Here is a 14,388-nt window from a genome sequence, read left to right on the forward strand (position 1 = left end):
GATGAACTGTAACAATTTTAAAAATGAAAAATTATGAATACGCGCATGATGACAATGCCTTAGTGAACCGTGACGCACACAATGAACACAAACTTACAAACAACACAACAAATCCAAAATAACTATCAAAGTGACCTTATACTTTTCTTCCTTGGCCTTCATTATCTTAGAAAAAAGTACAATTTAAAGTCCTTTTTAAAAAATGTTTTTTTGAATAAAATGTTACACGTGATCATTGAAATTTCAACCACGTCACGGCATCATTCAACTTCTCAATGGAATGTTGTTTGATGCCCGAGGTAAAAAAGTATGATAATTGTTCATGAATCTTCCTTAGTTGCTAGCTTTGTTCCCAGCTTTAATGTGTTTTGAAGTTCTTTCATTCACTTATAGTTCTTTCTTTACCTTGTTACCCGTAAATATCTGTTATACCACAACTGGGGCTGGAACGGGTTCCTTCAACCAAAATAGTATTTGGCTATTTATCGGGTTTCGGCCCCGCACACTTACGATCTAATTTACTTCTAGAATCTTTGGAATCCCTTCTCACTGCATGGGTTGAAAAGCGAGCCGTGTGAACTCAGTGGGTGAAACTGACTGAGTTTATATTTATAGACTCAAACCCATATGCTAAATCATGATTTCAAACCAGATATTGTTATCGCCCAGCTCGCACTTTACAGTTGACAATTTTAGGTTATGAATAACACATCTCTCATGCGCGTCACTGCTGTTAACCACTTTTGAGTGTTTTCTACATCAGTAAGTATTGCAATGTCATCAGATGATTAGAAAGTGAAAATGCGAGGCAAGCCACTCAGAGCAAAACACAACACAAATAACTTAACATTTTGCAGCAGCGTGTTTCATTTGACAGTAAGTTTAACCAATCAATAATAGGCATTGCTCTTCATGACATCAACGAATATATAGCAAGATAAGCAAATAAAACTGTGAGTTTCTTGTTCTGACTCGGAAAAATTGAAGGAATCTTGAATTTTGTTTGTGGTTTTCCCACGCCTATCGCGTTCTATATAGGTTGAAACAAAATTTTCGAAATTTTAATCGCTTATTATCATGTCATAAGTTAAAATACTTAAATCAAGGTCACAGATGAGTTTGTTGTGTATTGTATTCTTGTTAGATTTTGCTGCCATTAGTGATATATACAGGGAGGAAGAGGGAGAAGTACTGCTTTTGTCAGAAATTATGAAAACAACTTATTACATTGCCAGGTCTACATTTCACTCACTGATTTTTAACCGTCAAAGTTCCTTTTTTGTATCCGTGCGCCTTCAGAGGCGTGAATTAAACAATCACTGACCTCCTCTTAAAACTGTTGGGTCACTGAGTAATAAGTGTCTCTTCATGTGAAAAAACGAGCCCACGGTTCAGAGAGCCAATATTCCTGCAGTAATCAGGCTAGAAGCTTTCCCCTTTCGAACATCTTAAAAATCTTGTTGACAAGAAACTAGAGAGTTGCCATCCAGTTTAGCTATAAACCCTATTATATCAGCGCCTGATACCACCAGAATGTATATAATTAACATAAAGGCTATGTACAGAATGTACTCCAGACAACTGCGATTTTTAAGTCTGTTTCTTATATTTTCTTTGTCAGCAAGAAGAGCTGGAATTCTGAAACACTTCTCAAACTTGCCTCTGTTGTCAAACACCTTGATTGTCGAATCAAAGTCTACTCCAATATTTTGCCCGCGTGAGCTGGTAACGATATGACACGGATCATTTATATCCAGTACTCCTCTACACCATCCTGACCAAGTATCCATGATACATCACGATGCTCCGTACCCTGTTTACGCAGCGCCTAAGCTATCCTTACGTCATGCAGCATGTCAACTTTCTCCTCTCCTGTATCAACTCTGAGCCATTCCAGGAGCAGTAAACTCCTACCGCATATAGCTTGTGTGACACTTCAGGCGACACGATTGACGGACAGACACCGGAAATGATTTTCTTTGTTCTTCTTTACTGATTAAACAAACCCCCCCCAAGGGCATTGATTCCTGTGTTTAGCTGTACTTTAATACACACTTTACTCGCTACTACAGCATCCGCGGGACTGTCTGTTTAGTGCTGTAACCATCACTCGGTTCAGCATTTCTGAGATGCGGTCATTAGCCAATAGTGATCATTTTGATATAGGATTTTGTATGATAGACAGCAGAAACTGTTCCTACATAACAATCAAGGCATTTTGTTGAAAATATTTTGAACAAGGGCTTATAGAACGCGATTACGATGTCCTCTAGTCATATTTAAATAACATTTGTTCCTTGCGAGTTACATGAAAAAATTCCACTCCTTTCGAAGCTTCAACATCCCCCTCTCCCCGGCTGAGTAACGCACAGGCATTTGACTGTCTTCCGTACCGGGGGAGGAGAGAAATTTTGAACCCTTCCTGGGTAGAGTGAGGAACTTAAACCAGAGCTGTCATGGAAAAAAAGGCATTCTTTTTTTTCCTGGTCTTTCTTGGGACACCAGTTTCGAAATTCAATATTAATTTCACATGATTTGTACGCATCTTTGCGAATAGGGGTGAGATTCTGATCGCACGTTCCAGATTATTGAAGAGCTGATGTGAAGAAAACGAACCACCGTGATTCAATACAGTTAAGTTGCACGCGTTGTATCGAGAGAATGTTATTAAGGAAAGTCACGAACAAAGCCATTTTGTGATATCCAAGGTTCGCAAGAAAGAAATTTGTTTCTAAATATCTCCTTGTAGTTTCAGTTAGTTTTTTTTCTCTTATCCTCACAAGAGAAATATCCGCATGACAAAATGTGATTGTAACAAACGGAACTTTGGGAGAGATCTCTGTTGCTGTTGCTGAACCTTTTCCTATTCCTTAAATTTTGGATCTGCATACTAGTTTTTCCTCTGTTGTACTTTATTATCAATTTCGACTTTACTTTCTTTCCAATCTTCTTTTTTTTTTTTTTTGTTTTTTAATCTTGAAGATTCTGCAGGCCGATACCCGGAAAAAGACGGCCGTTTTTTTCCTTTTTCGTACTCTATTACCCTCCATCTCTGGTGCCCTAACTCTATCTTTTATTTTTGTTGTCCTGATTTCTTTCTTCATCAAGTAGAAAACCTCGAGCAACTCCACGATGTAAGTCAGCTCCTTCTTGTAGGCGTAAGAATGCGGCAAAGTCTGAAAGCTCTAATGAATCAGGGTAACACATGGTAACTTTCACGATTTCTCTTCATCTTTTTCTTTCATTTCTACTTCAAACTCTAATCTTTCTGTTCGCTCTACACCCATTTCAGCTATTTCGTCCCATCTTCCTAATTTCTCCTCACAGTATCACCCCTGAATCAAGAGTAAAGGTCATGAGAATAAGGGAAATGATCAATAATTTAAAAAGCTCCTGATTGTCGAACAACTTGTATTCTCGTCAGTACCACAGGAAATGTAGAACAAAGAGAACAGTGTGGAGAACATAGATACTAATTTTAAAGTGTAAACGGTTAATTTGTTCAGCTTTGCAAAGAAATGTGTTGGGGTAGAGCAAGCTCAGTACAGACGATATTCCGACGCCGTCGTCAAAAAATTATTCTTTCTGTCAGTACTTCCAAGTTATGGTACATTTTAATTTGGAGTACGTTTGTATTTAATTTGATTGCAACCTTTCTCATAGATAAGCTGAAAAATAAACATTCCATTTTGCTAATTAAACGTGATGCTTCTGTTTTTTAGGAGTTTGAAAGCTCTTTGGGGTTACATGAAACGCATGAACATCAACCATGTTCATGTTTGGGAGACAATAAAGGATTTGGTTGTCAAAGCCATCATAGCGTAAGTAACAGAAAGTGCTGTTGTTGTAAAGTAATACTCACTGGAAAGTTAGTAAAATCCATCTTGACAAGTACAGCTGCACAATAGTCCATAGGTTCAAGTTTCTTTAGTAACTCAAATAGTTTGAACTTGCGTTAGTTTGGCCGTAAAAGGCAGAAGCCGCCAGCATTATAGAATGAGATGCTGCGAAGATGGCGTCGCGGCAAAAACAAGATACCGACACGTTTACTTATCAATTTTAACGTTTTTTGAGCAGCAAATGTCTTATTACGTACGGAGATGATAACTTTGAAAACTTTGTAGATAATAATGAACGCATGTAAATTATCACTATAGATACATTTTTTGTCGCATTTTGCTGAAAACTTGAACCCTGTCATTACACTGTGCTTGTCAAAGAATCTGAAGATCTATTTTTATTGATTTCTACATTTTCACCATTTTCGTCGTTTCTTAATCTTAGCATGCACGAGAAAATTTAGTGTAATTGAACTTCTTGATGTGAATGTTTCAGGTCTGACTCAGCGGTAAACACCATGGTGAAACAGAATGTGAGAAAAAGGTAAGAGACTGCAGTTGGTCTTGAACAACATTTGTGCATTTTGAACAGAGTTTAGTTATAGTACGTACGCTATGATTGGTCTATTTACCGCGCTTTTTATAGCTGTATGCCCCCCTCAATTCAAAATTTTGTTTGAATTGATATCTTCGCGCACTATTTGAACCCAGAGATGTAACAAGTGTAAGTATTAACATGATTTCGAGTGTAATTTGGTGCTCATAAGCACGAGTAAATTTTTCAAAGACAACAGAATTGTATGAGCTCATAGGGCAAGTGTTATTTGTAATCTTTGAAAAATTTGCAAGTGCTTATTACACCAAAAAGAAAAAGTTATGAAAAAGAAAAATTATGTAATTACTTGGTTAGTAATGTACTTGAAAAAACATTGCAGAAAGTCGAGACAAACGAAATTTGAAAGCGTGCGCGCGCCATTTGTAACTTGCACTTGTGCTACAACTTTGCACTCGTGTTACATGAGAATGCACTCATTTTCAGCTAATCAGAAGCGCGTATTTTTTTTTAATGTACTTCGTTAATATCTTACTAAACTCGTTTTCATGGTCCGTACGGTAAGTTACAAAATCTGTTTTTTTTTCCCCGCTGGAACATCTAACTCAGTCAGTATTACTAACTGTAATATCTTTACTACCATCTACAACATTGTCTAGATCTTGCTGTCATGAGCTTTTTGGATTTGATGTCATGTTGGATGAGACCCTTAAACCGTGGCTACTAGAAGTGAATATATCTCCAAGGTAATTCACGCATTTGTCATGTTCAGAAATATTGACCACGATACCAGTATTCAACCGAAATTCACATACTCAAGAGATTGAAATACTGACCTCGCGAGGGATATGTATCCAACTCAAAAATTTTCATTCTTAAGGGATTGTAGTTCTATGGTGTTCTTGTGAACCCATTCAAATAATTGTTTTCGCATGCAAAAAATTTTTTTTTCCATGGTCCGCCAGACATTGGAACATAGTAAGGGACAAAAAGGCTGCCATTTTTAATTTTTCTCATCGAAAACGAGGATGATTTTTAACTTATTTTTCAAAATGCTTTTTAATGCACATCTTATGTTAATTGATTTATTGCGGGACATTTACGAGCATTCGTTTTGTTTACTCTTTGTCTGAAGTGCAATAAGATGCGCAGCAAGTTGTGTAAAAGGGTGTGCAATAGGATGCGCAGTAAGATGTACAATTAGGTGCGTATTGAGATGCGCAGAAAAATGCGCGTTCGTTAATCGAGTAAACTTCGTCAACTTCCTCCCCAGTCTTCACTCCACCTCTCAACTGGACCGTAACATCAAGGGACAGATGATAAAAGACTTGTTAAACCTGGCAGGGTTTTGCATCCCAGAAAACCTGATCACAACCTCAACTTCAAGGTCAGTCTAACTATTGGAATATCAGAGAGAAATTGAAATTACGAGCTATTTGCAAATGATGAATAGTGAGGCACGTGACTCCGCCAACATGTAATTTTTCAATATGGTTGCATTGTGCAGCGCACATATGAGTATAATGTATTATGAACGTGAAATTCCTGTTTGGTTTCAGCACTAGTAACATGAACCAGTTTGTTCAAGATAAAGCTGTGACGGGTCTTTCTTCAGATGAGAGAGGAAAGGTGAATATATGTTATTGATGGCAAATACCTACAGATATTTAGAACAACATGTTTTTGTGTCAGTTTGCCAGTCTTAATTTACTGTGACAACGTCATATATATAATGGTAATAGGACCGAGTGGAGTCCAATACGGTCGGTAATCATACGGGTGTTTAACAAAATTTGACGACCGCAAAGCGGGAGTCCAATTTGTCAATCAAGAGTATGATTACAGACAAAATTGGACGACAAGAGGTCCTGTTACCAATCAATCACAACGATTACAATTTCTAAAAACAACAAATACATTTAGGTCAAATACCTCCAGTGGAGACAACGACTAAAGTAAAAAAAAAAAATTGTAGTATAGTAATAGTCTAGATTTATGTTTCAAGAAGGGAAATAGTTAGACATGCTCTATTGAGTGCTTTTGTATTGGAGATTGCTGCTGACTTAATACTTCTCCTTCACTGACCCCAACATATAGTTTAATCATTTTACTTATGAGCCCGCCTTACGGATTATTAGAACGTACAAATGATGTTAAAAAGTACTGACTATAAATACATTCCATTATTTGCGACAATGTAACAAGGAATTGACTTCGAACCAAGTCAAACTGTTCTTTTGTGTGTCGTCTTAATTTGTTTAAGTGTTGGACGTTATTTTTCTTGTGTTTCAGCATGCGTTTTATGTTCAACGTCATCTAGATGAGGTAGGAACACATTTTACAACGTTTCCCTTCAAATTCCTTTCTTTTAAATGATTGCATCTAGAAATCCCACAATGCCTTTATTATTGAAATATCTTGCTGACAGTTACACAACATGTTTTATGAACTCGAAATTACGCCGCAGAGAGCGCTTAAAGTCTGCATCATTGAACAACAGACACTTGACCCTTTTACTGGCTTTTCTAGGATGCATCAGGATGAATTGCGTCAAAACCCAAACGAAAGTTACCACACAGCCAGTCAAAAGAAAGAAATTGAAAAAAAAGAAAATGTCGCAATGAACTAATAAGACAATTTACGGTGAAATCAAAGAAAATGCTTCGAGCGCGGAAAGGCAAAGGGGACCAAGTAGTTGGGATTTGTGTTAGTGAACATCAGCATCTTGTTATTCAAGAGAGTATCGAGTTTTCTAAAACAATCACATAGGTTGTTGGAGCGTAAGGAACATCAGTTAAATCCAATGCAATTTCTAGCTGTGTTCGTCACTTACTTTGAATTACTCGAATTTTGAATTTATTGGTATGGAATTTTACTAATACAAACTTTTAATCAGTCCACTTCTCTTTCATTCATGTCTTTTAGCGCACGAAACAGTCAATCCTTGACATCTTAACACCAGACGACATTAGAATGCTTATGGAGACAGAGGATGAGGTACACTATACATTCGAATTTTTGAACAAATTTTTGTTTCGATTTCTCTTCGTAGTGAAAAGCAAAATTTACAAAGTTTATTGCTTATTATGCGTGTGTGAAATAGAAAGGTGAATTCATTTTATCCTTTATAAGAGAATGCCATGCATTCGAGAAAGTGAAACTTGCCGTAATGTAGCATAGCTCGAGCGTTTTCATTTTCCCTCACAGAATAGTCGAAGAGGATGCTTTCAGAGAGTTTTTCCATCCATGACGTCCAACAAGTATTTAAGATTCTTTGAGTCTCAGGTGAGGATAATTTTACGTACAAACAGTTATTACTACCTCATTAAACTACGGGCAGTCCCTGCTTGTTGCCGAAGTCCGTCGCGCGACCAAAAGAAATCAGAGAAAAAAAGGAAGATTTTAGCGCGCCGCGCGGATTTATGTAGTAGGTACTACTTATAGTGTGTGCCACTCTCAGAGGTCCGAGCGGTGCTCCAACCATTTTCTTTCAATCACTGTTTTTTTTTTCCCGAATGGTGCAACGGACTCCAGCAATTTTGCTCTCTTTTAAAATGACTTTCTCTTCCCTCCATCCTTGATCGAATTTTTTTCTGCCAATTTCCTTATAGAGATATTACAACATTTTGTTGGACGAATGGACAAGAAAATACATGAGAGAAGGGCGGAGCACAGTCCTGGGTAAGTTTAAATTCAGGTAGAAATAGCTAGGTCACCGTAATGTATATTCGGAAAAAGTAAACTACGTTATTTGCAGTCTGTGTATATTAAATGGGGGCCTGTTTAAGACCAGACCACTACACCGGGAGTCGTGCGTTCCACAAACGTGAGCTGAACAAGTGTAGTCCGTGTCACTCTTTAAAACTCTGCGTCTTTTTGTTGCCCTTATGGTCTCAAGTTTTTTCTTGTCATGTTTCTTACGATTCTACACTGTAAATGTTTATTTAAATTGGTTTTTTTTCTTACACAGGAATCGCTGTTCTCCAAGCACTTGGTGAAAAGAAACTTCATATTGGGGCAACCTCGGATCCAACACATCAAGTAAGGCTTAATTTTATTAATTGATTTATTTGTTTTCGCAAAGAAAGTAATCATTCCTTTAAAGATTTTGAAAATAGTTCGAAATTCTATTTGGATTACTGACTGACTGATTGACGACTAACTGATTGACTGACCGACTGACGGCTGACTGATTGACCGACGGACTGACGACTGACTGACTGACTGACTGATTGACTGACTGACTGACTGACCAGCTGTGTAACCGGTTAGCTGGCCTGCTGACTGACTGACTGACTGACAGACCGACCGACTGACTGAATTGATTGAATCGGATCCAACGAATGAATGGTTTTATCAAGTGACTTATAGACTGAAGAACTGACTGGCTGATTGATTAATTGATTGAGTAATCGATTGATAGCTCGATCACAAGATTTAAGGCTTTATCGATTAATTGATTGAGAGACGCCTTTTCCTCACAGTGGAATTGCCCTCAAGGTATAACGTACAGGTCCTCCTCCGCTCCAGCTCTCAGTTTGGACCACGGACTCATCAAATCAAGGTCGGTGTAAAAAATTAAATTCCGACTTAATGTCGATTGACAAAAACTGCATATCGCTGTTTGTTTGTTTTGATATTCCTGATGATAACATTTATTTAAAGTCAATTTATAGGTTGCCCTCAATCTGAAACACCATGTCACTCTCCGTCCATTCTCAGTGTTCTACATGTTCTTGAACGTTTCTTCTTTCTCTCAGACGCTTCTCAGCACCTGCTGCGAGAATAAAGGAGTGGAGCAACTCAAACTCTTCATCTACTTCTATTAGGTACATGCTGGAAAGGTGCTGCATGGTTTTTTGGGATTGGCGCAGTTTCTTTTATGTTGAGTTTGGTCCTTTTTCTACGATGGGTTCTGATTATTCTCCTCCGTGCTCTGCACAATACCTACACTACTTCCTTTGTTGTTCATCCTTGTTCCTCAGAAAGTAATTCTAGGCTTGTTTAAGCTTTTTTCTAGAAGCTCTCTTGCCACTCTACTTCCTGGTTTTCGTGCTCAGATATCTGAGTTTGTTTGAAATGTTAAGCTTCTTTCTTTATTACACTTTAAAATTTTTTACAAGTTCGTATTTGCTATGTATTTACCCTGTAGTCCGCACACCTACTTTAAAAGCTACAACAGATCCATTGGTAATCAGAAGGATTCATTTCTCGCTTTAAGCTCTGTTAGTTGATTGTACTGCTCGCGCTGTTTCGAATTGAGATCATCACTGATTGTTTTGACTTTATTTTTCCTTCCCCACTGTTAGTAGGCTTTCCTCTGCTTCTTCAACTAAGACTGTCAAAAGGTATTATGTCAGCAATTTTTCATGTTCCTAAACATGTCCCATATGAATATATCCAAATTTGGTTGCGTGAAAGTCTTCAAAGTTCAGTCTTAGTCCGGTTCTTTTCTCCCATACAATTATTTCTCTCCCCTTTTTCCATTTCTTGCTTTTCACCTTTTTAGGAATAGCACAGCTTCCATCTTGAAAAATTCTCCGCGGAGAAAATCAGCTGTTACATCATTTAAGGGCAAAAGGTATTCATTTTTCTCCCGGTCTTTCTTGGGACACTGAAAACTCATCACTAATTTCACATTACCTGTACGCATCTTTGCGACGAGGAGTGAGATTCTGATCGCACATTCCAGATTATTGAAGAGCTGAATGTGAAGAAAAGGAGCTATCATGATTCAATACGGTTAAGTTGCACGCGTTGTATCGACAGATTGTTACAGAGGAAAGTCATGAACAGGGTCATATCCAGGGTTCCCAGGAAAGGGATTTGTTTCTAAACATCTCCTTGTAGTTTAAGTCTGTCATTTTTCTCTTATCCTCAGAAGAGAAGTATCCGCATGGCAAAATGTGACAGTGACAAACGAAACTTTGTTCTTCTTTCTGAACCTTTTCCTACTCCTTAAATTTTGGATGCTCATTCTAGTTTGGCGATTTTTCCTCTACTATACTTTATTACTAATCTCGACTTCTCTTTCTTTACTTTCCTCTTTTTCTGCCGGCCGATACCCGGAAAAAGACGACCGTCCTGATGTTTTTCCTTTTTCGTCCTCTCTTACCCTTCCATCTTTGGTACTCTAACTCTGTCTTTTCTTTTTGTTGTCCTCTTTTCTCCTCTCTTGATCAAATAGAAAACTTCGAACAACTCCACGATGTAAGTCAGCTCCTTCTTGTAGACGTAAGAATAAAGAAAATTCTGAAAGCTCAAACGAATCAGGGTAATATATAGTAACTTTCACTATTTGTCTTCATCTTTTTCTTTCATTTCTACATCAAAACTCTAATCTCAGTAGTTCACTCTACACCTATTTTAGCTATTTCGTCCCATGTTCCTGTAAATTAATCGCTAATTCACAACTGACAATCAGTGAATTTCCATCAATGAATTTCTTCATCGGCCTAAGTGACAATCTTGAAAACTGTAGTTTAGTTTTAGGTGTGCAAAGGTGATCTTAATAGAAAGTGGCACTTTGCTGTACAGTTACATGTTCTCATAAACGCAGATGCACTTATGAAGTTTTTAGATCATTTTACCCCAACATTTACCCTAACCTGTTATCAGTTGACAGTCGTTGGGTTAGGGGAGGGGCAGGAGCGTATTTGCTTAGATACCAACAGTGATTCCAAGTTCAGTTTTAAAGTGTCAAAGATACTTATGTAAAGTGAAACCGGTTCCTTTACTGAAACGACGATGGCCACGATGGCCATTAAGGCCCAGGGTGACCATCAGACCTACAGCTCAAACTTCCGCCAACCCAGGAGATCTTAGAACTTCATTCTAGGCCACATATACCACAGCAGTTTCAAAAGTAGCTTTCTGATATTTTGTCACAGCCAGCACTAAATAGTATTGTGTCAAGAACCACTATCCGTCTTTTTCTTTCCAGTGCTTCGGCTCCGGTGCTTCTGCCTAAAATAAAGAAGAAGTCAACAAAATCGCACACATCCAAGGTGGGTTTTTCTCAAACTTCTTGTAGAAAGTGCAATCTCTTTTTACTGAATACCCCGCTTATTCCATGGGAAGTCATTTCAGTTTTTTGAGCTCCTCCTCACGATACATTTGTCTTGCTACAACTGAATAACATACACTTGATTTCTACTTTGTATTTATGTTTATCTCCTACGTTAAACTTGTTTAACTCAATCGTCTTTAGTTTGGCTCCGTCCTCGTAGTTTTTCATCCTCTTCAAACATCGTGTTTGATTTCCAGGTCAGCCATTCAACTCTACAAAATCGCTCTAACCTAGAAAACTCTAACCGAACGTGCAAGATTCTTAGGGACTCTTCGCGCCGACTGACCTTACCTCAGATCAAAGAGCGTGAAGCAGTTAAAGCGATTTGTTGTACGGTTCTCTGTTTGTTAGTACTAACAGCACTGATTAAAATTTCGAAGAATTCATTCGCACCGTAAAAATAGTCAGTTAGCCACACATTCAGTTAGTTTACCGCTTACACAAGCCGTAAAGCAAACGAACCAACGGTCAAGCCTCGGTGAGGGTTACCGAGCTATTTTATGAACACGGAGCATAACAAATTACAAATTTTTTCGTTATGAACACAGCCACGCTAACGCGCTGCCCTGTAGCTTTCATTCCAATGTTTTGTGACATCATTATGCAAAACTCATTTTTTATGAAGACTGCCAAATATTAGCTCGGTGAGATTTAAAAACGATTAATAGGTAATGATAAACCCCGCTGGAGCAAGGAGGGTAGAAGCCATTTTCCTCTTTTCCACTGAACTTTATCATCACACCTCCGCCCACGGGTTTCTGTGATGGTCACCAGCGCCACGAGGAAGACTGAAGACCAGTCAAACCTTGCATAGGGTAATTTAGTATTATGAATCGAATTGATAACGTAAATTAGCCACCGTGAAGAGTTTCGAAGATAACATTTCGAGAATTAGCCCTTCATCAGAGCGAATGGAGGAATTGTGGGTTGTGTGTATGTGTTTATATGAAGACCTTGCATAGCCTAACATTCGTAGCCTAACATATCATGAAATTGTTATGCTTGATTTTCAACTTATTCTTTTTTTTCATCAGATGTCTTCCAGCTCGGCCACATCCTCTGAGCGAACCCGGCAGATGCTGAGAGCTCGGATGAAATCGAACATCTGACTAGTGCAGGATAGAGGGCCGCTTACTGTGACAACAACTACCATACCCTCTCTCCCTAGTATTAATCCACAGCCAGTGTGTATCCGAGGGGAGGGTGAAGAGTGCATCCAGAGCCGACATGCGCATTGCACGATTGAGACATGCCCACAGAAGCGAGTTCTTCATGAATTGTTGATTCATCTGAACAGACTCAATTTAAGCTCAGATAGATATGCTTGAGCGTTTAATTGATTCATTTCGAACTGCAAGCGTTCTTGTAATATAAATGTACATATTCATATTTTACGTATACAAAGAGCGAAAAATGAGAATAGACGTAATTTTCATGAGACATTTAACCCGTGTGGGGTTAGAGCAAACGTGAATATAATGTTTAAAAAAAATCATCACTCTATCGAAGTTCTGTTTGCAGATCTGGAGCAGAAATGTTTATAGCCAAAGCTTTAGAGAACTGCAATAAGGAAAGAAAGGTATTGTTGAGATGATGATACCTTATAAATAATTATTTTCTTATGCATAATTTCCAAACACCGAATTTTCTTCATGATATTGAACAGATGTATATAACAGTAAATACTTCTTAATGCTTGTAAATCCAATTTCCATGATTGACACAACTTTTTACCATATTCTATCTGTTGCAAGTTTTTCTACGCATTTATGTACTAAATGGAAAAACAATTTCCACAGAAAAAACTAATTGATTTAACTACAAAGGAATTGATAACGAATTAAAAACGCTGCATTTCATCGTGAAACACATAATATAACACAATTATTTTAACAAATAAAAACGATTGTGAAGAATCGTTCGTTGAACTATAATGTGTGCAGGGGAGAAATTTCAACACAGAGATTCCGAAATGTGTCCATCGAGGAACAAAAACGAATAAGCTTAACACTCAAGTCTCCAAAATGGTTTACCTGCCAAACCTTCGAATGAAAAAAGGAAAGAAATTGAAAAACAAAAGTAAAATAGTGTAAAGAGAATTAATCTTGTGCATGTTGTTAACATAAACTTGTGACGTTTCACGGAAGAGGCTGAACTGGTATATTCTCGACAAAAATATTTCAAACATGGTTGAAGAACTAGAACCAGTACAAGGAAAAGAAAGGTTTTCGTACCATCCAAGCAAGCACAAAAGCGTATTATGAGCGAGCTTATGCCGACTCATCGACTCATACGTACTTGCCTTAAAACGGATAAAGTGGAGGTCGTTTTTCCGCTCGGATTCGGTGTTGATCCAGTTTTGAGTCCATCTCTTTTCATGTACAAGTCCTCTCGCCGTAATGGAGCGTTATATGTTGGGATCTTGAATTATAATGCATCGCAAATTGTAAGTTTCGATCGTAAGTTAGTAACTTGCGATCAAAAACTCGAATGATCCTTAAAAGCCACAACATGAAGTGACAGTCCGTCCAGTACTGGATGATTGATAATTAGTTAACACATGAATAAAAAGGGTAATGGCGATGCTGCGTCATGGGGTATTACAAGATAATTTGGTTCTGTCAACTGACGCTCTTACGAAGGACAATTGATGTAAACGTTTGCCTTAGAAACTCTTTTCAGCAGCCAATTTACATTATCAACTCAGTTGATAAAACCAATTTATCTGGTTTTTAAATATTCTGCGTGATTGCGCAAAAATGTCGCCATCTTTACTGAGTGAACCGATAGTATTTACTGTACTAAGATGTTTTTGATGGAATATTTCGGGGAATAAAATCCTTCATTACATTTCTTTAAAAATCACCTCTGATCGTTGCAATCTGATAGACAAATCGCACCATTTTATTTCCTAAATCGCATCTTTA

The 14,388-nt window shown here is 37.8% G+C and overlaps 2 protein-coding genes across 2 annotated transcripts in view; both read left to right on the top strand.

The window, feature by feature from the left end:
• Nucleotides 1–14,388, top strand: part of LOC136283927 (uncharacterized) — a 96,727-nt gene that overhangs the window by 36,378 nt on the left and 45,961 nt on the right. The gene's annotated exons all lie outside the window — the stretch shown is intronic.
• On the top strand, nt 3,728–13,963 carry LOC136283886 (tubulin monoglutamylase TTLL4-like). Its single transcript, XM_066173437.1, has 13 exons — nt 3,728–3,821; nt 4,336–4,383; nt 5,052–5,138; nt 5,666–5,779; nt 5,952–6,021; nt 6,685–6,717; nt 7,318–7,389; nt 7,600–7,677; nt 8,004–8,073; nt 8,363–8,433; nt 8,877–8,956; nt 11,336–11,399; nt 12,496–13,963. The coding sequence occupies exons 1-13, from the start codon at nt 3,748–3,750 to the stop codon at nt 12,568–12,570; spliced, it is 936 nt and encodes a 311-aa protein (XP_066029534.1). The 5' UTR covers nt 3,728–3,747; the 3' UTR covers nt 12,571–13,963.

Source organism: Pocillopora verrucosa, chromosome 10, assembly GCF_036669915.1.
Source record: "Pocillopora verrucosa isolate sample1 chromosome 10, ASM3666991v2, whole genome shotgun sequence".
In the NCBI taxonomy this organism is placed as follows: domain Eukaryota; kingdom Metazoa; phylum Cnidaria; class Anthozoa; order Scleractinia; family Pocilloporidae; genus Pocillopora; species Pocillopora verrucosa.